General features: G+C 37.0%; 2 protein-coding genes across 2 annotated transcripts in view; both read left to right on the top strand.

Moving 5' to 3' along the window:
• The window catches only part of LOC149786638 (thymidine phosphorylase-like), a 257,020-nt gene that overhangs the window by 191,456 nt on the left and 38,421 nt on the right, over positions 1 to 27,143 (top strand). The gene's annotated exons all lie outside the window — the stretch shown is intronic.
• Positions 3,981 to 4,997, top strand: LOC149786639 (uncharacterized). Its single transcript, XM_089975957.1, has one exon. It carries the CDS (start codon positions 3,981 to 3,983, stop codon positions 4,995 to 4,997), a length of 1,017 nt encoding a protein of 338 aa, XP_089832083.1.

Below are 27,143 nucleotides of genomic sequence, written 5' to 3'. Positions count from 1 at the left end.
CAGGCCGACCAGTCCTAACACTAACCTCTTAATGCTGAGCGCCAAGCGAGGTAGCTGTTAGTGCCATTTTTGTAAGACTCGAACTGTTTTATTCAAGACTTTTTATTACTTGGACTTGTTTCTTTAATTCTTTGATTATTTGTGGATTTAATACACAATACGGTAAGTTCGTTTTTCTCATTTTGAAATTTGTATTCAAGGGAAAAAAATTAGTTGTTAAATTTTACAAAGCTTGGTTTCTTCACACTGTTCTGTTACTTATTTTAAGAGCATAGACTCGAAAGAATATAAATAACCAAAGGCATTTCCGCGCTATCACTCTAGTACTGCGAAATATATGACGTACATTTAAGATTACCAATCAGTTTAATAACATCTTTTGCATCAAAACCAGGGAACTCCTTTTCCCTTTGTGATGTTCTTGCATCTCTGCAGTCCAACCATTATCGAGCTCATTTTAAGACGTAGTTCTACGTATTCGTCGATTGGCTTGCCAGCACATTCGTCTTTGATTCTGCTTACAACATGTATGTTCGTGCCACTAAACAGCGAATGATCTTTTGGATAATCGCTGGTGTCAAATTCTTTTACATGTATGTCAGATACCATATTCACATAAAAATCGCCATTGATGATATGAGTAAGAAGTGAATCAATGTCTGTGTATAGCATCCTGAAACGATTCTGATAAAATGGTTTGATCTTGCCTTAGTAAAATTCGTACGTTACAAATCCAAAACGGACGTACTGCTATGCATTTTGGATTTAATTTATATTTGATAAAATTTAATTGCTTGTTTGCAAGTTTGTTTTTTTATTCCATTACTTGCTATTATAATGCAACTTTATTTACTGGGATAGATTTCAGTTCTGACTGATGTTTTAAATTTTGACGTAAACAACTTTATAGAAACAATTTACTTAATGCTGACATAGTTCCTGATCTTGATTCAGAATCAGTAAGAGTTGTAGTAAAGAACTTTTTTATTTTTATTTTTTATTCTTTCTCAGAGTAAGATTCATAGAGTGTAATAAAGATCATATCTGGCCTACGTGTCCAATAACATGTATCACTAAGGTTTCTCCAGAGGATTGACCCACATTAGGGCATGTTTTGTGATGTTGCTATATTTATTATTGATGTTTTGAGAAAGAATAATCATTAGGTCATTAACATTTTAGAAGATTTAAGTGTTTTAAGCAGCAGGGAAGGCAGACAGACCTTGACATTTCGGTGGTCTGAAAACGACACCTAAAAAACACTACCCGGAGAACGATTTTATTTAGAGAATAGACTCTTCCCACAATGGTTTCGTCGTTATTGATCCGCAAATCATTCATCAACACTGCTGGGAAGATTAGCTGCGTACTAATCATACTCATGGATTTTTTTGTTTTTTGATTACATTTTGTCGACGAACTATACTGTGATGCCTTCCCTGCTGCTGTTGTATTTAAATGGATTTTATGGAATTATTTTGTCAAAATAGAATAAAATAACTGTATCAATTACATTTTTATCCTCGATTTCAATAAACAAAATGAAAATAAAATAATATGGATGTTGGAGAATCACTTAGCGCGAAAATAGCACGAGAACGACTAAAAGCAATAGAGGAATATCTACCTGTGCAAAAGGAAGTAAAAAAAAAATACAAGCGATTAAAAGAGCAAAGGAAGGATTCGCTGAGACGACACAAGAATTATTTCAACCAGTAACTAGAGCAACGGAAATGGCGTTCATGGGCGATATAAAAGACCCTGAGGCAGCGAAAGAAGCAGCAAAGGAGGGAATACTACCCTTGTTGAGAAGAATTGAGAAACTAACTATCACGAAACTTCCCCACGCTGGCAAATTCAAGGATGACGAGGTAACAAGAATAAGAACAATAGCGAATCTTGATGATCTTGGTGAATTCGCATACAGATCATTTGACGATCGAAAAAACATGTTGAAACCCTAATACGCTAATATTGCCCCTGGTCGTGATAAATGGTATAAAATACTATACTATGTGTATCGTAACATCAACAGGATTGATAATGAGTACGTCAGTTACATCAATAAAACAAAGATAGCATCAACAACTCGAAGACTTCAACCTGCGAGACCTCAACCTGTGGCACCTCAACCTGCGAGACCTCAACCTGTGACACCTCAACCTGTCGCACCTCAACCTGTGACACCTCAACCTGTGACACCTCAACCTGTCGCACCTCAACCTGTGCAACCACGTAAACCTAAACCATATGAGATATTTACCGAAGAAACTCTTCAAGATATCAAAGACCCAAACAAATTAATCGATATAGCTAGGGATTACGATAATCGAGAAAAATACGTAAATCCCAAATTTGCCACATTTAAATTCACGGAAGAAAAATGGCCATTATTGTTATATAGCGCATCCAAGAGATCTACATCGGTAAAACCGAACGATCCAGATTATGCAAAATTCATTGATGCGGTATCTCAACCTGTGCAACAACAAATTGATATTCCGATTGATGAATCAACAATGCAGGGGATAAATCCCAAAAATTTCTTCTATGTTGCTGCCATGAAGGATATTGCCGATCCAACCAAAATAAATCGTATTGCTGCATTCGGATATGACGAAAAAGATAAATACATACAAAAAAATATCAAGATAAAATCACCGAGGCTGATTGGATTCCTGTTGTATTTTTCGCTGGAAAAGATACCAAAGTCGATTTATCCAATGAAGAATATATCAAATTCAGAAAAGATATATACAGATACAGACAACCCTCATCGGCACAACCTATACGACCACAATCACCCGAAGAAGAATTCCAGGATGTACCCGAAGAGACTGGATGGCTAGGATCATTTCTCGGTACTCCGAAGACAGGTAGAGGATACACAATTTGTCCCGATAGCGTCATTAATGATGTATCTCGGTTAGAGGTTCTTGTTGGTGGAAAACGAGCCGGGAATAATTCACGTGAAATAATAAACGAGGCAGCAGATATCTGTAGAAGATTATTTCAGGAAAAGGTTATTGATGTATCTATCTATCGTGATCTCATTGATGAACTCGTAGATGATTATCGCAGTGATTAAATAATCAGATTATAAATAAAAATGGTCGTTCATAAGAGCCATCAGAGAGCGACACAGGTTCGTGTTATGAATTCAAGGTTACCCATGTACAAACTCAAGTATGGATCGGGGACATTTGATTCAATAATTAAATTTTTCAGTCGAATAGCTCCTAAGGTCGGCCCGTTAGCCAAACAATTATCGTCGAAAGCAATAGGTGTTGTTCGTGATAAAGTGATAGGTACTGCTGGTGATGTTGCTGGTAAGGCATATGAGGCTATTAAAGATAGAGTTGCACGATTGGTAAGAGGAAAACCAAAACCTGAAGATAAACTACCTATCACTACTGGGATGCCCGGCGATGTCAGCAAGATCATAAACAACGCAGCTAATAAAAAAACTAACATCGCTGGTGCTAGAACAACCACAACAGGCGCTAGAACAAATACAACAAGAAATCAGTACTAGTGCATTTGGAGGACGTCTTCGTTTTAGAGGATAAAGATATTTTATAAAGACATGTTCTCGCGCGCATCCAATGAAGCATTCAAGCTAGATGAACCAATAGAGAGAGACGACTCAGTGCGAGATTATCAGTATTATTCATACGACGCGATAACACCAAATAGTCCTAGCAGAATAGAATTACAAGTACAAGATACGACGAGATATTTTCTCCCGTGTGAGGCATATATCGAGGTCGTTGGTCGGATTGTGAAAAACGATCACTAATTACGCCGCGGATGTCAAGGTTGGATTGGTCAACAATGGTATTATGGCGTTGTTTAAGAGCGCAGCGTACATGATCGATGGTAGAGAAATCGAAACAATAAGTGACAACGTTGATGTAGCAACCACGATCATAGGCCTAGCGAGATACTCAGATGATTTTACCAGATCGGCTGATCCTAGTATGATGTTCACCAAGGATAATTCGAATGCTGCCGAAAACAAACAATTCAGTTTAGTGCAATTGCTGGCGCATGCCAATGTTGTTGCCGATGCTGCAGCCGGAACAATAGATAAACCAGCAGCTCCTTTTCATGTTGTTCATGATTCTATTGCGAATTATAATCTAGGATTTGCTGTTCGCACGGCTATGCTGGAAGGAGATGTGAAAAGATTTTCATGCGCTATTCCGCTATCCCATATCTTTGGTTTTTGTAGAGATTTTAGAAAGGTTATATTTGGAGCCAAACACACGGTTGTTTTTTACCGAAAAGGCGACAGTAACGATGCTGTCTGGAGGACTGGAGCTGCAGACAATAATGGCAAGGTTGTATTAACCAAACTGACACTGTGGATGCCATCAATGACACCATCGATAGACGAAGAGAGAAATCTATTATCGTTTATGGATCGAGGTGGTAAATCGGTGATGTCGTGGTTGACGACGTACACAGATAGTATTCAAAGCAATATTAGCGGTAATTTCACCTGGCATATAGCATCTCAGCAAGGTGTATCCGCACCAAGACATATCTTCATTGCTCTTCAACGAGCTGATCGAGTGAATAGTCAACTTCAAACCCATATGATTTTTGATCATTTCAATGCCAGCGATGTATCACTAAGAGTAAATGGACATCAGGAGCCGGTTGAGGAAATTCAATTAAATTACACAGATGGATCAGTAGCACGTGGTTATCATCGCCTCTGGAGTTACATGAGACGAGATCAAAATATAGATACCGGATTGCAGATATCTCAGCTGGATTTCAGGAATTTCTATCCGATCTACTATTTTTCGCTGGAACACATGGACTTAATAAAACAATCCGTCGTTGATATTCACCTCAAGATCAGGATAGATAATCCGGGTCCTGTTGCATTTAGAGCCGTTGCTGTCATACTCAGCGATAGAACAATGATTCTCGAGGGCATCGAGGGCAAAATGAGGATAATCGATGCTCCTGTGGAAAAAATGTAATTTAGATTCAACCTACAATTATAGAATGCCGTATGATCATGTTAGTGTGACCCTGACTCAGAGTCAGATAAAGAAACTACAATCAGATTCAGCGAGAAAATGCGGGACCAAATTGACGTTAAAACACGATCAGATTCAGGGCGGTCCAAATAAACTACCCCTGACAAGAACACAACAAAAACATTTCAATAGAGCCAAATTATCGAATACTGGAATAAAAATCGTGTTATCGCCATCCGCGTTAAGGGATATGGTTAAGGTAGGTGGGTTTTTTCCATTATTAGCCGCGATACCCGCATTACTCGCAGCAAAATTAGCTTCATTACCTGCAATAGCCGCCGCTGCTGCACCGGCTGTTGCAAAAGCCATTGCGCTGGGCGCCGCCACTGGTGTTGGGTCAAAGGTTATTGATAAAATCACCGGTGGGAGATACATAAAAAAAAGGACGAGGACTCCGATTGCCAGGGACTCCTCCGTGGTATTACGGACGGGGACCGATTCTACCAGGAACACCCGCGGCGTGGAGAAGATAACCCGGATGTCAAATTACGATTTAATTAATGCCGCAAAAAAACAAAAAATAAAATTCTTTAGAGGCGTATTCATGCGAGATCAATTACCACCCCGTCCGAATAAACACGAGACAGGAATTATAAATCTAGATAAAAACATCGGACCAGGCACTCACTGGGTAGCATACGCTATTAATCCACGCGAGGCTATCTACGCCGACTCGTACGGATTACCCCCGCCTGTGGAATTCTTGAAATACGTGAATCAAATAAACATACCAGCGTGGTATTCTACGTTACCGATACAAACTCTAGATGATCCTCCGATATGCGGTGATGAAGCAATAAATATTCTGTCTGCGATATCTAGATCAAAAAAACCATACCACAAAGCCGTTCATGAATATACATCAAGTAAATTGAATCAACGACAACAATATAATGGTTGATATTTACGGTAGATCTCTGCTAGCGAGAACAATAAAAAAGATACTAGATCGAGAAAAATTTGATGTACGTGATTTATCAAGATACGCAACAAAGGACGACGTTAACAATATTCTATCACTGGCTGAGGCTGATCCTGGCGAGGTTGTTATTTTTCAAGATGATTATGGAAAAATAAAGACCAGCAACGTGAAGATAGGCGACATAATCAAACGAGATGAATACAATACTCATATAACTGATTTTGATGTCGTCAAAGAGGATACAAGAAAAAATACCAGTGCCGTCGAGAGCATCAAAGAAGACACAAAAAGAAATACCGATGTCGCTGAGAGAAATCGTGGAGTTATCGAGTATGTTGTCAGTCGAATGCTCCGAATGGCCAGCAATGATGATATCGACAAAATAAACCAAAAACTAGCTGTTGTTAATACATCAATTGAGGGTAAAATCGATTTTAACAAGATCCCAACGGCGATGAAAGATTCATTTATCAACCTCACTCCTACCATTGCAACAGGAATATTAAAATGGACAAACGCATCAAGTACAATCAAATACACAGCACCTGTCACTGGTGCGTATAGAATAAACTATTTTTCCTCGGATAGATTTGGGGTTACCTGCGAAAAATACAAATGGCGACATCGCTCAGATAGATTTCTCGGTGCATTAAATATCCTACTGGATAAAAATGTAGGAGAGATAATCAAATTTGAGTTCACTGATGCTAATAATAAACCAATACCACCAGAGATGCCCATATGGTGGCTCATAGAGTTTCTCGCTGAGATGCCTTCTCATTTAGTTTTTGAATTAAGACCATCTGCAGTTATAATAATGGAATACAGATACAATCAGGCTGTTGCATGGCAGATGTCGCTGAAGAGTATCATCGACGTTTATCAAGTAAAAATAAAGAAATACCAGCGTAGACTGGTTATTATTGATGTTGCTGTTTATTCCGTCTCTGCGGTTATTACCGGCACTGGAATAATTCTATCTGCGTTAACGATGACAGCGCCGTTTGTCATCACGATAAATTGTTTCAACAACAACCACACTCGCTGGTGTATTTGGTATAATAACAAAAAAAAATATCCTCGTGTACTAACACAAAATTAATCTCGTATAAAGATAAACTAAATACAGCAACAGCGGCGTATTCTAGATTATCTTTATTGCTGTCAGAGAGTCTCAATGACGGTGTTATTTCCGACGCAGAGTTCGCGTTGATATCTGGTATTTACAATCAGACGATTAAACATATCAATATTAATAATGACGGAATTGTTGCAACAGATCGCAACGAACACAACAGTGACAAAAACAACGATGATATCGGCTAGTTCAACTAAACCCGAATTCAGCATCGTTTTTCCCACTCCTATCTCCATCGACGAGATAGCACTAGCTCAGTTACGTGTCTATTACAGCTGGCCAAATATCCGATCAAAATCATTCGGTGGATTGCAGTCAAACAATTCTTTCGTTTTCGCTTACAGAAACAAACATGATGATACTCCTGATTGGATCGTGGTTGGATTATCATCGGGTAGTTATCAAATCGATCAGATTAATGATGAGCTCATACACAGAATAAAGAATATAACAGGATCAGATCCTGGAATAAAAATAATCGTGCACGAACCCACATCAAAATCGATTATTGATATCAGCTCGAATTACCAGGTAGATATCTACGCTAGCTCGATAAGAACCGTATTAGGTTGGCCCGAGATCAAACCACCAGAACAACCAGCACCACCAGAAAATTTTGTCACGGACAGGAAAAATCGTCATGGTGCTTACTCAGATCCAGCAGCCACTCTCAAGACAGCAACATTGAGAAGTGAATTCATATTCAGAAAAAGAGATGATATGATGTTCTTTTTTGTTGTCAGAGAATTGTTCGATCATGTCAGTGGAGAGACAGCAGTCGAACGAATGCCACATGAACTCGCTGATTTCACAAGTGTTTTTAATGAATTAATTAACCTTGGTAAGTATTTTTTAACCAACATAAAAAGACTTTTTCATGAATGCATCTCTGATATATCGAGTTCATGTGATTCGATTATTTTCAACGTGGAGGTAATCAATCATGTAATATCGGATGTGGACTTTATCCACTCACGAATGATTCAGGCAATAATCGACGATAAAACAGGCAATAAAGAAAAATTCATGCAGGTATATCGGATATACGAGGCTGATATACCAAATCACAAATTTCCGGGATACAACGTGGATGAAATAAAAAAATCCCTCATTGATGTTATTGATGAAAATTTCCATCAATTACGCGCAGCATGGAGAAGAAAACTACCACCACCGGCTATTCTCAAGCGAGATAACGCCGAGGATAGCACCGGCAGGCATCTCTCACCGGAGATAGTTAATATCACAACAACAATCGCGGTCAATCTCAACTGTGATATCGTCGAGAATAGCTACATCGCTGATGCATCTACTTCTGATCAGGCGAAACAAGGGTTCGTTTTGTATTCATTTTCGCCAAAGGATCCACCAGGATTCTTGCTGGTACAAGAGCCGATCAACCCCGTTTATCTTAAATGCCACAATCAATTATTACAACGCGTGAATTTCTCTTTGACTGATCAATCGCGTCATTTGTTGGATACGCGCGGAGAAACGTTAAGCATCAATCTGTTAATAAAATCATAAAAAATAAAAAATATTTTATTTTCTGTAGATATCTTATTTTCTGTAGAATTATTTTATTTTCTGTAGATTTTTGATTTTTTTCAGTGAAATTTGACTGTTTTGGGTGTTTTTTTGATTATTTTACCCCGGATGAATTACCCAATCCAGTCGGTTCTCTAAATGGTTTCAATTAGAGAACGATACAAGAGTCGAAAAATCAACAAAAAACAAACAAATTTCACTCAAAAAACAAATAAAAAATTAACAAAATAATCAAAATTCAATAGTTTTTCTCGATTCTTATGTCATCTCTAATTGAAACCACTTAGAGAATCAGGCATCTTACCCAACTAAACTGATGGCCAAACAGTCAAAAGATCACCCAAAATGCTAGATTTTTCACCCAAAACAACCAAATTTCACTGAAAAATAACAAAAAAAAAAAAAACAATAACAAAAAAAAAATATTATGGAAAATAAAATATTTCAAAGAATAAATAATTTTTCATCTGTAATGTACACAATTTGATAGAAATCCTCGTTCAGAATAATCATCATGATCAATATCACGAATCGGCTCGTCAGGAATCACTTTATCACGAATCGGTTCGTCAGGAATTGGTGTCTCGGGATTACTTTCCATCATCAATCTTCGTAATTGCCTCGCGCGTGTATCTATTGTCTTTTTTGATTCGTATTCATCAGATAGCGATGATCGAATCCGTTCAACAACACGCGCTAATGTATCAAAATCCGCTAGATTAGCCCCATCAATGTTGATGAGAGATTTGTACATAGCAGATTGTGTTTTTTTGATGAACCGTTATTCAGACGATAATGTGTATCTACCCTCGTGTTTGTTCTGTAATATTGTATCAAAATCAGCGATGATTCTGTCAGAATCTAGATCATCTGATAATTGTATTTTTTTTATTTTTAATACCTCAATCAATTTTACTATCTCGTTGATGTTTTCTTGATTCATATTCATAAATGTTTTTATTCATCTAATATAAGCGGGAAGTAACTAAATTTAATCCATGATCCGTATTTGTAGGAAAACGAGGATTTTTGTATCCCCTCTGCAACATATCGTACTGAAGCTGAACAAATACCAAAATATTTCGCAGCTAATGTCATTGACTGAAAATACATCTCCTCGTTAATTTCTACATTTACTGATTTAACCGCACATGAAACTCTTCGCCCGCTCATATTTCCCTTCCGTAAATTTTCACTCTGAGTAATTGCCTGTAAATTTTCTATGGAATTATTCAATATATTTCCATCGATGTGATCGATTACTAATCCATATCCGATTGGACCGTGAAAACATTCAAATACAAATCGATGATTAAGATAATTTATTTTGTTTCCGCCACCGATGGTAAAACGACGATAACCAAATTTATCAGCGTTACCGACCGTTTTTTTCAATCTGCAGTTTCTAACCGTACCATCAGCAGACGCCTCGTAGCTATCATAGATCGGATGTCTCACGAATATACCGGTCATTATATAGTATCTGTTTGTCTAATAGATAATTTGTCTGAAAACCTATTAAGATAATCCTCTTCACACTTGATAGCAATATTACTATTAGGTGACTTTTTATCGTAATGCCGTTTTAACTCCCTGTATCTTTTACCACCACATTCCAAACAAATTCTAGTTTTCCCCCGAATTCCGATGTTACACCTGATGCATCTCGAAGGACCAATTCCACCGCGTTTTATATAAGATAAATGTATCCCGCAATATTCTTTTCTGCACGATCAATCACAGCAAGCAAATGATCCAACCATTAACCATTTGCAATTATTCATCATTACTATTATTTAGATATTTGTCTAAAATATAATATAATGGTATTCGATCTTGATGAAATAGAATATGTGATTCCTGAGCTAGATCAGGCTAAAAAAGAATTTTACGATGATGGTGCTGCACATGTATGGTCAACGTAGAAAGCAACTGATATCGATAACACTATGACCGATGAGCGAGCTAAAAAAATAATTAGTTTACTCAGCGATAAATACATATTTAGAATAAAGTTTATTGTGAATAACGAAAACGACATATGGATTACTCGTGATAAGCGTGATCCTGTGATTAATGGGAAAAAATCTGTAACGGTGAGTACTAATTCTAAACCAGGATTACTTACAGGAATAGATAAATCGTATTATGTACGAGCATATCATGTAACAGCTGTTGTTTATGGCATTTACAAGCTAAATAAACCTACCGTCGAGAATCTCGCCAAAATGAAAATGTCGGTGAAAATCAATTGTGTAGCCGAGCGAGTAATAGAACACTTCACTAACACAAAACGCGGTAACGGATTAACTGATCTAAGAAAACAAAAAAATAAATGATTGGGCGGAGTCTGTTGCTGAGGTGCATCAATAAGTGACGTTGCTGCGTTATCGGTGAAATTAAAATTCCCTATCACGGTGAAAACGATATCGGGTGAAATATTATACTCGTCCGCGTATAAATCCAAAGGATCTACCATCAAAATAATTGATCACAATTCACATGCATGGTCAAAATCAATAACAGTTTTTCCTCAGAATCGTGTTATTAAATTCTGTCCCGTAGAGAATTCTACGAAAAACATATTCAACACTATTCACGAGATAAGCAAATCAGACCCTGTATCTGTTTGGTTATTCTCCAGCGACGATAGATACGATCAGTTTGTCAGACCCAGCGGCGATATCTATCGAAGTGAAAAATTACATGATTCTATGACTGAGATAGCGAAAAAATACTCGGTGAATGAAGAATTACTTGTTAATTGCTTTACGATTCCGTCTGTTGTTGCTCATGCGGCGCGAGAGAAAAATTCATGGAAACCAACCAAAAAAGAATTCCTTGAGGATATTCAGCAGAGTTGCGTTGAGTATGGTCATGGTGGGTTATGGAATACCGATTATAGTTTCATCGATATGATTTCATTTGACATGATAGCGTGTTATCCCGGTAGTTTTCTCGGAATGGGGCGATGTAACAAATATTTCACTCATTTTTCCACCCCCGCGATGAAATGACTAGGGTATCGATTAATGGCTCATTACCTGATTTTCCCCTAACAGGATTCGCCAAAGTCGTATCGTTCGAATTAGGCGCGGGATTACACAAAATATGCTATATTTGGTTTGCACGGCATTTATCAGAACGAAAATGGACTCCGATAGTGTTATTGAGATATATGCTGGATTCTACTATGTTAACGTCGTTGACAGTCAGTGAGGCGATTATTTCGTATCGAAAGCAATTTGATGTTTGGCTACCCACCGAGCACGATGACGCGAAGGATTTAGGTAGAAAGATTATTGGGAAATTTACTCAAGGTGGCGCATATGATCATCAACGACGTAATTGTAGATTGATTATAGACGAGGCCGAGTTGGATTTTATAATAGCCGATACTGCTGATAAGGTGATATTTTTTGCTCGGGAGGATGTTTTTATCGCTGATGGAACTAAATTAGGTACTGTCGTTAATTATCTTGATGGAGAATCACCGCAGTATGTTCATTTAAGATCATCGATGTTAGCGTATGCGAGCATAAATCTGCTATCGATGATAAATAAATTTCCCGATGCCGCGGTTAGAGTAGCTACAGATTCGTTTTATATTGACAAAAATACCTTCCAGAGCTAGAAAAACTGACAGGAGATGGATCGTGGGGTACATGGCGAGTAAAAGACGAGCATATTTTATGGTATTGTGAAGACGCTGATGTAATTGATGAAGAAAAATTTCATTCAGATAGTTTATCGGAAACATCTATAGCACCATCTGTGTACGATCCTGCTGCGAGACACAAAATGATATATATAAATGGACCTGGTGGATCGGGAAAAACAACAAGAATGATTGAATTATTCAAGAACTCGGATATGATCGTGTTGACGCCGACGCATCGATTAGCGCGAGAAATGAAACAACGAGGAGTCAATTCATGTACATATCATAGCTATTAACGGAGGTACATGGAATCCATCCAGGATGGGAGAAAAATACATAAATAAAAAAATCATATGGGATGAAATTTGTACAGTATTCGCTGGTACATTGAAAACGGTCAACCTAATCCTATTGACGGAGAATCACCTCATGAATGGCTGAAGAATTTTGTTGATTATTACGAGGAGGTTGATACTGATTATAGATCACTCGATGGTAGATTAGGTGAATTTAAGAAATTAATTCGATTAAAATCAAATAGAATTCAATGTGACGTAATGAGAGAAGTAATTCAAGAAACATCAATGAGAGATTTTCTATCGCTGTGGACACCAAGTGATTTGATAGTCGCCAGTAGAAAGATAGTCAGAGATGTTCTTCAGCAAAAACTATTCAAGATACATCAAGAAAAATTCCCTCTGATGCCTGTTCCGTTATGTTACAGACCGGTCGATACAAGATTACAAAATATCGACGTCGATATACCAGGACAAGGTAAAAAGAATCTTGTGTTGAATGATATTGTCGCTGTTGATATTAATTTCGTTAATGATATGCTGAGTGCAGAGAAATCACCGTGGAATTTAGGGTATGCCATGACGATACATTCATCACAGGGATTAACTATAGATGAATGTCGTGTTTGGATTGTAGATGATAATATCGGATGGTCAAATTTGACATATTTAGCTGTATCTAGGGTAAGAAAAATATCTCAGCTAGGCAGAATAGTCCTAGATAAATCGATTATTAATGACGAAACGAATGAATACGTGATTAAAAAAAATTGTTTGGTTATAAACAAACTGATAAGAAGAATAATCACGAATTCGATCTGGATGTAGAATTCATTCTATCGCTGAAAGAAAAACAAAATAATCGTTGTTGCGGCTGTAATTGTATTATGGCGTGGACGTATCAAAAGAACGATTCGAGACAATTCACCGTGGATAGAATAAATAACAATCTAGGACATAACAGAAAAAATGTCACTCTAGTTTGTTTAGAATGCAACAGGCGCGGCGTAGATTATTTAAGTGACTGAGGTGGAAATTGAGTATCATTAGGAATTACCTGTAATTCTTATCGTGTGAAGCCTCGTTGAGGGACGTAAGAGTCAAGTTTGTAAATCGCTGGTCTACCTGATGGTCTTGTTACAGATGTTATTTTGTGTGTTGTTACACTCCAATTAGGGTCTGTTGCTCTTTTTCGGCCACCCTCAGCCTCACATTGTTTATATAAATACCTAACTAACACATCACCTAGCACCGGTCGAATTGAAAAATCTTTCCTAATGATCGATATAAAATTTTTTTGTATAGCTATTGCTGGTTTCATCTTTATTGTTCTTGTCATTTCGTTATTTGTCGCCGAGATGACGCTGGGTAACCTGATGACCCAGTCGCTAGATCGTTTATCCTGAATGAATTCTCTCGCGTATTGATACCCAAATAATTTTTCAGCTAGTGTTTTGTTAAATCGTTCAGCAATAGCCTGATCGTTGTGAATGTTTACTTTTCCACGTCGTATCGCTACATTTTTTTTGTTCATTAATTGAGTAACCGCACCGAGGAATTCTCGTCCGGGATCAACCTGAAGTAATCTCGGCCACGTCAATGGACCCCGTTGATATATTCTCTCGAACGCGCTAGCTACCTCACTTGCTGTTTTCGTTGATAATGGTTCAGCTTCTTTGTATCTGCTAGCGATATCCACAACGGTCAGTACGTATTTGTACGTTTTGTCGTTAACGGTATCGTGTGGTAAAAACATGATATCAGCCTGATGAACTTCATTTGGAATACTAACATCAAAGTGAGCGTACTCGATTCGTTTAGGCGGCGGTAGATATATTTGCCATATAGCTTGTTTGGATAACCACGCAGCAGCTACTGATGGTTTTACTCTTGCAGCTTTTGATAGTTTCTTAATCGCTGATTTACCTCGCCAAAATCCAACAGGAGAATAATAAATCTCATCCATATAATCTAACCAGCACCTAACATCAATTTGCTTTTCATCGCAGCCTTTATCGCCCAGCTAGCCAATCTTTCCTTGATGGTTTTATCTTTTATTGAGTCTATAGCATGAATCAGGTTCACGTCAGCTAGATGCCTTTGTTGTAGATCCTTGCTTCGATATGCAATATCGTGAATATAACATGCCCGATCAATTGCATTTACAGGATCCTCGCCAGGATTAGGTTGATCTTGATTATTTAGTCTGAGATCGAGTCTCGTTCCCGGCCCACAGTAGCTGTATCCTGGTAAATGTTTCTCTCCGGGATATTTGGACCAAAAGAATCCGGGTAGAGATGATAATCCTGACGCGATGTCACCCCCGATTCTTCTTCTTTTTTTTTAGTTAATTTCACCTTGATTAGCTTTTCGCTAGATGAGATGAATCTAAATTTCTTTGTGTTACATATCTCGCATTTACCAGTGATGGCTGGTCTATTATTCTTTGTGACGACAGAAACTATATCCACGGTTGGAGTTCGTGTTCTACATCGCACACAATATAAATCCATAATATAACTATATCATGAATGTAATTGATTTTTCAGCTACAAAGAAATCTATCCCTGTGAAACATCACGCTGCGTTACCAAATTCGATCAGAATGATTATCATAGGACCATCAGGATCAGGGAAAACGCAGCTGTTGTTGAATTTGATTATGAGATGGCTAAAATGGGACAAATTATATTTGGTTGCACCATCTGTAGATGATCAACGATGTTATCAGGTACTGAAGGAATTTAATGAAAACGCAGCGTTGTTGAATAACGGCGAGAATATAATTGATTTTATCACTGATGTAGAAGAAGCACCGTCAATAGATGTTCTGGATGGTTCGATAAATAATCTTGTCGTTTACCATGATGTCATGCTGGATAAGCAATCTAATCCCGCTAGAATCTTTTCTCGTGGACGACATAAAAACACCGATGTCGTTTATGTGACTCAGAGATATACTCAAATTCCCAAAGTGATCAGAGATAGCTGCAACATGTTGTCGATCTTTAACGGTGTTGATTCTCACACACTGAGAAATATTCATCAGACTTGGTGTAGCGGCGACATGGACATAAACAAATTCAAGAATTTCTTTGGACGAGCTCAATCCACACCGTATGGGTTCGTCACTGTAAATTTATGTGATCCAAGAACGAGATATCGAGTCGGTCTAGATAGAATATTTTGACAAAATAATTCCATAAAATCCATTTAAAAACAACAGCAGCAGGGAAGGCATCACAGTATAGTTCGTCGACAAAATGTAATCAAAAAAACAAAAAAAGTCCATGAGTATGATTAGTACGCAGCTAATCTTCCCAGCAGTGTTGATGAATGATTTGCGGATCAATAACGACGAAACCATTGTGGGAAGAGTCTATTCTCTAAATAAAATCGTTCTCCGGGTAGTGTTTTTTAGGTGTTGTTTTCAGACTACCGAAATGTCAAGGTCTGTCTGCCTTCCCTGCTGCTGTTTTATGTTGTGACCAGTTTATTTTGTTTAATTTAATTAATTTGGATTACAACTTTGTTTTCCCTGGAAATACTAGTACTCTAAATTAATTCTTGGACAAGGACAGTTATCGAAGTTTACACAGAATTCAAACACTGGAATATTATTTTCTGTGATTCAACAAAGAACTGTTGACACACCAGTTCGACGCTGACCACAACATACGTCATCACCATCCATTCTGGATTTCATCTTGATTCGAATTCAGTTTCATTAGGACCTTTTATTACTAGGACTTCTATTTTTTATTCTTGGATAATTCTTGGATTAATTTTGGATTTGATTGGTATAACCATAAATTCCTTTACTCAATTTTACCTTGTTTTTCTAGGGAAATAAATTATTGGTTAAATTTTACAAAGCTTGTTGTCTTCATATTTTTCTTGTTCATTTTTGTTAGAGCCTAAACACGAAACTGTACCAACTCATATTGGCTTTGCCAATTTTAGCTTGGTTGTTTGTTTTGAACAGCTACGAGTCCGCCGTTAAATATCAGCATGACTGAAATGCTGGTTCGGCAACAAGTCTGCGAAGTTTGTTTTGTTCACCATCACAGACAAGTTGTCACAGTTTCCATCGTCTTATCGAACACATCATAATTAATGATTTTAAATAAATCTTTCTCACACTCGTTTATGTCATTTGTTTTGCGCAAATCTGTGTTTATCTGGCTGTATAGAGCTATCCACGGCTATACATGAATAAATACTGGACTCCCAGCACACGCATAACTGCACGAAAATAATACTGCAGGTTTCTATATTGCAATACGAATTTGATCACAGTTTACGAGCTTGGTGCACAGTGGCGTCGCTAGGGGGTTCGGACCGCACCGGGTGTCACCATCTCAGAGAGGGTGACACCAAAATAAAAAATTGCAAATTTTACAGAGCACACTATGGTGGGTCTAGTCGGATTTCATAAACGGATAACCGATCATAGTTAAATACATGACTAGCAGGCACAGAAGTGGCGTCGCTAGGGGGATGCGGGGGGGGGGGGTGCGGAGTGCACCGGGTAACACCATCAGAGGGGGTGACACCAAAATGACATTGCAAAGGATTCTGTATCGTCTGTTACGGAAGGATACCATGGGGAGTGACACCATGAGCTACCGCACTGGGTGACACCAACCCGAATGACGCCACTGTTCGTGCATTCTGTATAGGTCGACATAAATCCTTAATGATCTGGTATTGATACGGACACAACAATGACGTTTGTATAGTCATTGCTGCGGGTGGTAGTGGTAGTCGTTTCAAGGGTGGTATTTGTTTTCTTGATACATACGATTAATTAAGTGTTTGAGAATGTCTCTTTGCTCGCGATCAATCCATTAACACCCACTAGTCTATCCAAATTGGAATTTAAAAAAATCACACCTGGTCAGTAAACTGCATGTTGCTATTGCTTGCATTATTAAGTGGCCTTCATACACGAAGGTTACGTTGTGTGTAACTCCTCTATTGACGCCATTGATTGCATAGTGAATATGAATCTTGATATCGATGGAACTGAAAGCGTTATAGTAGACTCAGCAATGATTAGCGTTAGAAAACGTACGAATGCCATCATTAGAAATAAGCATGTCTGCTGGCGAAAAGAGCGTTGATTTATCTATTTCACAGTAATATCGAGCGATTTAAGAAACACCTCAAACGAGTCCTGGTCACTATACAACATTAATGGCTCAGTTACTCTATCATATCTAACTACAGTGTAACAAAACCCGCATTGAACCTGCTCTGCAACTTGCGTTGTCTTTGAATGAAAGTCGCTTGACCTTCAATTCGCACGTGAACATTAAAACATTCAAAGTTTACATAAATAACATACGGAACTATTATATTACTTTTCACCGTGGTGAATTTCGAAACATTCTTACTGGATTCTGGCATGGTTGTACGCTGAGGTTTTTTCACTAATTCCACCGCAATAAAAGTCATGATCGTCACGCAACTATTGTTTGGCAAAAAAATACCCACAACGTTTGATTGGAAACGTCTTACCATGGTACTTGCCGCATCAGTTAAGTAATCGGGAAATATTCTTAATCCACACATGAATTTGCTTTTGGGATTTTTAATGTAGCTTTAACAATTTTAGTCATATTTCTTCGATGTCTGCAGTATAGCAGTTTATAACGATGTCTATCCCTGGGGCATGATGCCACATACATGAAGTACCATGTCTCACCGAATCGTATTATTCTGATACCAGGCCAACCAGTCCTAACTCGAACCTCTCAGTGCTGAGCGGCAAACAAGGAAGCTGTTAGTGTCATTTTTATAAGTCTTTGGTGTGACTCGGCCGAGGTTATAACTTGCTGCAGTCTCCCACATCCGAGGCGGACGCTAAAACCACTTAGGTCACCGATTATGGGGTTACGATTTTAAATCCGTCCTTGTCTGATGATTTACGCTTAAGTAATATGAAAAAATGTGCACCAAGAAAGATATCTGCTTTAACTCCTGAGATAACAGAGCATTGTAGCACTGATATGATACCAAGGACCATCGTTGAGAAACGTTCTCAAGTGTCTTTGCCTGCTGCGTAAGAGTTTGGAATAATTGTATTATAACTTTCAAATCCATCATGACAATTTTCATACTGAAACACAGAAACATAGGCTAGCTGAAGAATATACTCAACTCGCACTATTTATGCTCATTTGGCAAGTGTGGGAATTTTGATATTAAATCGTACTCTTGTTACAAGAAGTTCAATCAGTCAGATCTAATAAAACATGTATGCCATTTTTTCATGCGCCTCTTGGTATTTGTATATTAAGCTCACCCGCGGATTGTTTCAGCTGTTGTACTGTTAATGTTGTCGGTACAACCTGCCGTGGTTGATCATGAGAAGTTGTTGCACAGCTGGTTGTGGTTCATTTGCTAGTCCCAGTAAAACAAGCATGTCAGCTTTTCGCATACGGATGTGTAATTGTATCCCACGCTGTCGAGTGTATCCCTTCGACTGATTAACAGCAGGTATTCTGATATATAAGGGGTATCTATTTGATCGTAAATTTCGTCAAAAATATTTAAACTATTTGTACTTTATCAGGATTAGAAACTACAATGTCTTCAATCCTGGCTATTATTTCATTAACTTTTGTATCTTTTTGATAGACTTTGCTGGATGTTTCTAGAATCATATTGTCAGATGTTTCTATACTCATAGGTTCAGCGCATCTTTGATGGCGCGCACGATAATACTCTCTGGCAGATCCTCATTGTCAACAAAGCGGATTTGCAGACTTTGCTTCAGTAACACATTGAAGGCATAGTCGAAAACCTTTGACTAGCTGGTAAAAAAAGCAAACGCAATTTACAGTATTTGTAAGGGCAATTTCTGCCGCATAATTCACTTTTCATTGCATACGCCTTTGCATTGATTGCATCCGTATGCTATTAAAGCCTGTATAAAAATTATTTCGAACCTATCGTTCTGCACAGTATTAAGACTCAGATGCAAAAAAGTAAAAAGGCAGATTCTTTGATGTGTTATAGTAGGTTAGACAAACGACCTAGCAGCGCAATAATTTTGGTATCTGCTGTGCATCTTTAGTGTGCAAGGTGCGATCACTCTTATAGATGCTGCAAGGGGTTATTGTAGATGTGTAACATATATGAGTGAAAGCATCTTTTTATTACAAATATTTCACCCATCGTATGCTGCTAACATCAATTAAACATTCAATAATATGCAATTTAAGTTCCCCAGATAAAAGGATATTTATTTAAAGTAATGGCATGAAAATTAGATCATGAAGTCTGGTAAGTACATGTACTTTTATTTAATGCTTGAAACAACAACGTTTATTTGAACTGTTGACATACACCCAAAATATCGGAGTAAATATTGATGTCACTGATGATAGGTTTTGGACAATGCAGTTATACTCAGATTCGTCATTATATTACTACTGCACAATCCAAGTCTCCAGCACCCCCTCGTATATAAAAGACTAGTGTTTTTGTTTTAATCATTGTTCCAACTAGAACAAAACAGAGGAATGATCTCCCCATTACCTTGTTGTGTCCTTCCAGTTTTACTCCACTCCACATTTCTAAAACACTTTCTTTAAACCGTTGCATTTTCTATTGATTATTCTTATTTCTAATTCTCATGCAATGCATTTGCGTTTACCTGTTTCTATTCCAAAAAAATGAATTTCAAAACCAAATCATCTCCATAAAGTCCTTTTATCGCAAAGAACACCAACTTTGTTTCCAAAAAGTGCCCTTTCCTTTGACAAAACTATTCCCCTCATTGGCGAATAAATGCTGCGGAATGATTGAGTTTGACAAAATCTGGGATGTCGTTTACAACGAGATATGAACATCACCGTGAAATTGACCAATGTATCGATGATTAATGGAACTTTTAAATGCTGCAGTCTCAAATGCTCAGTATTTCGAGAAAATATCAATGTGGTATTTCAATTCTTAAAGTTGTCGAGAAATAAAGTGTTGTAGAACAAGATATCAGTATTAATGTAAAAGTTATCAACGTATTGACTACATATTGAATTGCATAGATCACACAGTAAGAAATGTGCAATATTTGCGCACAGATAAATTGCTACCCTCACCAAATCGTAGAAGACGGTTGATATTTTGGTCTTAATCTTTGTCAATATTTTGAGGCTGTCGTACATGACCTCATCTTAATTTTAATATAAAATGTATTAGGAAATCGATTGAAGAATGAATTGTAAAGATTAATCAATGGAAAATGTGCAATATTAATTAATTATTATATGTTCATTTTTCTCCATTAACTTTACATGGTCAGAATAGTGTAGTATTTACCGATATTGCACTAACGTGTGCCTAACAGTGTATTAGGAACTATTTTGGTTAATTAAATTTGTTTCTGAATGAACTAAAGCAGATGTTTTGTGGACTGCCACATACCAGCTGCTTTGCCACATTATGCGTTAACTTGTTTGATGCAATGTTTCGGATTTACGCTAGAGATAGACGCCAGACAGGTTTGGGTCCCTAACATGCAAGTGACAAGGCATAAACGTGTCTTCTTTAGTTGGAAATAACAATGGCAAAAAATATACTTACATTTTTACATCCTGAATTTGCTCAAAATGTACTTTCTTACTTCTGCAAATCCGAATTACACGAGCAATGCCATGGTTTCTAAAACTTGATTACACATTTCGAAATTATACTGTAATTTCGCATCTATTCCAAAAGCAATTACATCCTCCTTACTGCACTCAAAATGAAATAAACATTATATTCCATAGCGTCTTTTTGATAATTACATGTTCAAAGACTTCATATTTTCCCCCACATTATGATTCCAAACGTTCAATGACAGAGCAGAAACACTTGCAAACATCAACACTCTGAAATCAGATGCACTTGTATAATTGATGCATATAAATCCAGTAATTATCACGAAATTTAGTAGAATCGAAACAATTCCAAAATCTATTCATTCCAGACTAAATGGAAAAAGTGTTACAATGCACATTCATTCATAATATGACTCTAAATTTCAATTTTAAGTAGACCTAAACGTCATTTTTTTTCGAAAGTGATGTCTACCGCGCAACTAAGTTCAAATGTATATGGGCGGAGTTATGTGTGCATTAATAATATTGTTGTGCTATGATGAATCTGCGCTTGTGTATTTAGTTTGGAATGCGGCATAAAGTCAGTTAGAATAAGAAAATGAGCATATACTATAAAGGTTACTGCATTTGTATGGGAAAGTATGAACTCGTTTTGTCGGATGGATATACTGCAATCCCAAGGTCGTGCAATATATCCATCCAAAAATCTCGTTAATAACTTCCCATACAAATGTAGTAACATATAATGATCGTGCGTTTACTCCTTTGCGTTATCTTTCGCCTACTAGTAAACTATTTGTAATCTAATTATTTGACCGGATTGCTGTTTAAGCTTGAACACAAGAAAGAGTTTGCTGCAGTTGAACTCGAAAGTTGTTGTACAATTAGCAGTATATCACTAACCAACATATTGTTAACGGAATACTTTTTCGTGGTTAGATTACAGAGATTTCGCCATACGAGGTCATTTGTTTTGATCATGTGAAAATATGGCGTCAACGGTTTCTTGAATTTGTATATCGTAGTGCAAGGTAAGGGCCATACGAGACAGGAAAGCAGGCTACGTTAGAGTCCTATCCTGTGTTCTCTCTTGCTGGATATCTTCCAAGTTGGTCACTGCATTGTTAAAATGTAAGAGGCATATTTCAGGTTTTTCTTCCTCTTTTGCAAATAAGCATAGGAAATACATCCACCAGGTAGATCAGTGCATATTTGTTGCATGGAGGCTTTCTCGTCTGATCTTTCCAGTGTTCTAAATTGAGAGACGCGGGTGGGTGGCTATCGACACTGCATGAGAGACATTCTGCTCTAAGAAAACAATGTTGCATTATGTACCCAAACGATTTCACAAAACTTCAGAATGTTTAGACTTGTTGACCTATGATTTGTATATCCAGGTGTCAGTGACGTCGCCTTACAATATCGCAGCAGTTGTTGTATTCTATTATATGCCACCTATGTTTGGCCTGAGATTTCTTTCTGTTCTGTACTCTTCTGTTCTGACAAACATGTTATAAGTAGTTCTGGAGAACTCCGGATAAATGTTATCCAAGTGACTGATATCATATTAGCGGTCAGATAAAATAACTGAGTTGAAAGGTAGAATTACACATTTAGCTTTGAAGTTATGCAATGGGCTTGATAAAATTATCGTAAGTGCTATTTTCGTGCACAGCGAAAAGAATGCAAAGATAAAGACCCTTCCGAGATTGATGTTATGAAGAAACAAGTGTGCATTTCCAGAGTAGACTGATTTTAGAATCATAATCAACATCTCGAATGTAGGCTAACTCCATATTGTTTGATCACTCGATTTCTAAAAGGTGTGACGCATGTTTTACGTTTTACTTTCACTTTCGCAATTAAGCATATGGATTAAAAGTACCAGACAGAGCTGTGTATATTAATTTTTCTCCTAATATTCCCAGTGTTTGAGATTGTCGTATTTTCCAAAATTACGGAGATACAAACAAGTAGGTAGATCCAGATGCTGAGATTTGTGCGCAACGTGTTGGACTACATCTACTCCCACTAGTGAGAGATGGTGTCAGATGAGGTTAGGTGGCCTTGGAATTTGTTTCTTGCAATTATGCAAGGGCTTGATAAATATATTCATTATCATATAACTTCACTAGTACGATTATCTACGTACTGATAAACTTATCTCAATTGTAAGCTTAGTAACAATATTCTGTGCATTTTTCAAAACCTTACAAGTCTTTAAAATGGTTTTGCGGTAAAAGGGGCACCTGAATAGGTAACACACCGCACAAATATGCTGAGGTGTCCTGTCTTAAAATTAATCACCCAACAGGTCGTGCTTCAAATGTATCTGGTTGTAACATAATGATCAGGGATGGGATTAGATTATAGCGAATACTCAATGCAATCTCGTGCATGAGTTGTTTATTTAAAATGTCATTGAAAAATGATTAAATCTGATACAAATTCATGCGCATAAAAGCTAACAACGGATCTAACAAAACGATGCACACTGAGTTAAACAACTGATATAAATAAAATGACAGCGTTCTGAACTGGAACGAATCATAACATGTAGCTTAAACGAGTAATCAGCAAGAATTAATAGGTGGAAAAAATAAACAATATCATTGACCTATGGATGTATCACCACTGATGATCAATAATTTAGTAATTAAACAAACAATATACATACTAAGAGTTTCATAGATGGATTTCAATGAGAATAAAGTATGGAATTTGTAAAATCACAATTAATATTTCATTCTAATATTTATTGGCGCCCAGTTGATGACCACGAATAATTTTCAGAAACAACCACTCTATCGGATAATGAAGGATTTACCAGACATAGCCCGCCCCTCCCAACCTGCCGAAGGATCCCTGAAGAGTCACCTTGTTCGCTGCAGACCCGTTGGACACGAAGATTTGGTCACTCAACGTGAGACAATCACTCTCAACCTTCGAGGAAACGTCTGCACAGACAGCGGCAGACAGGTTATTGAAAACCTCCACCGAGTAAAATTTCAAATTGATCCACGAACATTCAATATATCAAATAATTTCATGACATAATGCTGAAAGGGAAAAGAGAATGAAAGTTTATATTTTACATACAGCTACAGCTGAAGAGTTCTCCCGGAAAGATAGGTTAATAGTGTATGTCGTTTTTAACACACAATCAATTCCCGGTTTGGTTTCGCAGAGCCCACTGTAAGACATTTTGCGTTTCAGGCTTTTTTTCCACAAAGCCATCCGTAAAGTGGACGAACTAATTTAAGACGTAAATAAACCATTCTTTGGTAACGATGTGCGCGAAAACGTAAACCCATATTTTAGTTCAGGTATAACGAATAAACATTAAATATACAATTCCGTTGCACTGGTATTGCACGGACTGTTGGCTGTTTCCAAATGCAATATGCCATTTTTTGTGACCCGATCCAATGATATCTCTGGTAAATCACATTAATATATCGCCTTTAGAGTTCTTATTTAGTGCTGTTTTCAGTGTAATGTGCTCTGTGTATTTCTTTGAGAAAGGTTTCAATGCGACCCTGAAGTGCTTAGGCTAGTTTAACACTAGTTCTGTATTATTGTGTTTTTTATATACAGTCAAAACATGGAACTAATAGAAAGCATAATTTTATTTATATTCCGTTATGTATATATGTACAATGAGTACAGTCATTCATGATTATAGTTTTAAGGGTTATTTAGTTGATAATATATTAAATGCTAATTTTCCATAGCGATCAGAAGTTCGCCGAAATCTTCCCAAATCGGTCCAATTTGTATAAGGGGTCAAATTTTATTTCTGGAATTTTCCAGCAAGTTATGCATGAATAAGGCATCCAACAGTTTCAATCTTCTGCTGATCACACTGAAAGTTAAGTAGTTTTGGACATATTCCATCAAACTTTGAAGAATACGATTGGGTCATATTGCTTTGACTTAGGAAAAGTTTAGGTTTAGAGTCTTGTTTGCTGTTAGGGAATCAGTTAAAGATCTTATTCAGGTTAGGTATTACCGTCCTTATAAAGGCAGAAAAAAAGCAAGTGACCTAACATACACTATTAACATTCCCGGGTAGGAAAACAGAAACACTTTTTTCTTGCTTATATGTTAAGTTAGTATGTGGACAGAAATAGACCTGTACATTATTCAATCAAATTAGTTGTACCTATCTCACACAGTGAAGAATTAAACGAGGACGTGAAATTCAACTGTATTCACTTTGGTGTGACCAATCTTCGAAATTGGAAATATTGAACAAATTGGACCATAAACCTTTGCATATGCTGCCAGAAGAGAAGAGGGAATTAAAACAGGTATTACGTGAATATGAGCACTTGTTTCCATATGTTCCAACACTAGCAATTAATGTCTACAATGACGTCGAAATTGTAGATTGTACACACGTGAAACAACATCCTTTCATAATGAATCCTCTGAAACAAGACTGTTTGAAGAAAAAAGTTACATACTTGCTGGAGAACTACTTCATCGAACCAAGGAAGAGATGTTCACCATGTATTTTAGTGCCGAAACTAGATAATACTTTCCGTATGGGTACTGATTATAGAAAAGTAAACAGTATCAAGACGACGTATTCATTTCCAATACCCGAAATGAACGACTGCATTGTCATAATTGTAAATGCAGAATATGTCAGCAAGTTTTACCTTGTCAAGGGTTTCTTGCAAATTACACTTGCGGAAAGAGCAAAGGAAATTTCAGCATTCATAACTCCACATGGACCAATAAAGTGATGTCTTTTTTCATTAAAGTTTCGAATTCTACTTTACAGCTGTTAACGAACATGAGTACATCTCATACAGAGAATTGTGAAGCCTATCAATAACATAATTTACAATGACACCTGGAAAGATCACTGGGGAACCATTCGGAAGTTCTTTTATCGACTCATTGATGCAAATTTTGCTAATTACTTTAAGTAAAAGTGACTTCTACCATGCTTGTTGTACATTTGTAGGATATGTTGTGGGACAAGGTCAACTTAAAGCTATAGTAGTTAAGGGCAAGGGGATTCATTTATTTAACTTAATCATTGTTTTTAATGCGAGTGCTTGAACTATCCAGTTTTATTGGAATACTAGCTTTCGTTGAGTTAGTGTGAATTCATTTAGAGATTATTTGGATTTATAACTGTTACGGAATTACTGTAAATTCAATTAAAGGTATTTTGGGACGAATTTATTGTGATTCTTCAGTACACTATTTGACATAATTTGAAATACCATTGGAACTAAATCGGATTACTCAACACTTTTGGAACTGATAGCCATTTAGGACCATTCATCATACTGTAAATTGCATTTACTTTTCCACTTTGTATTATAAGGAAATGAATGTATTTCCAGTATTTTGAAACTTGATAGTTTTCGCTTTTTTGTTACTTATTTGTTACTTATTTTAAAACTACAGAGTCGTAACAATTCTTTTGACAACATCGTTATTTCATTTTATTTATTAACAAAGTGAATTATTAAAAATGTCGTCTATCGAAATACAAACAGTAAATTTTATAACATTTTTAATAGAAAACTACCAACTGGACACCTCTTCTATCACCTTTCTTTCTTTAGAATTCTCGAGGGAAAGGTGGTTTATTGGGCTCACCAAAAATGATGTTAAGTAGTTATGTAGGACTCTGGATAAATGTTTTAAGAATGATGGGCATCCAGTCAGGTAAAATAACTATGTTTGAAAAATTAGAATTTTGGATGGGGTCTAATAAACCCGCTAAATGTCATATAGAAGTACCAAAAGATTTGCTGCTGCTGAACTACTGCTAAGATATCGCAGTAATCAAAATGGAAAAATATTCAGCTGATTTCAAAAACTGATACAACTCGACCAAATTATTGTGCGTTAAAAAGATAGCACATCTGGTAATTTAC

The sequence above is a fragment of the Sinohyriopsis cumingii genome, chromosome 12, assembly GCF_028554795.1.
Source record: "Sinohyriopsis cumingii isolate HCF-2022 chromosome 12, ASM2855479v2, whole genome shotgun sequence".
In the NCBI taxonomy this organism is placed as follows: domain Eukaryota; kingdom Metazoa; phylum Mollusca; class Bivalvia; order Unionida; family Unionidae; genus Sinohyriopsis; species Sinohyriopsis cumingii.
The sequence above is the reverse complement of the archived record's forward strand: the minus strand, read 5'-3'. Positions and strand labels throughout refer to the sequence as shown.

Coding starts and splice junctions, on each gene's coding strand:
- LOC149786639 (XM_089975957.1), top strand. CDS start 3,981: ATGATGTTCACCAAGGATAATTCGAATGCTGCCGAAAACAAACAATTC.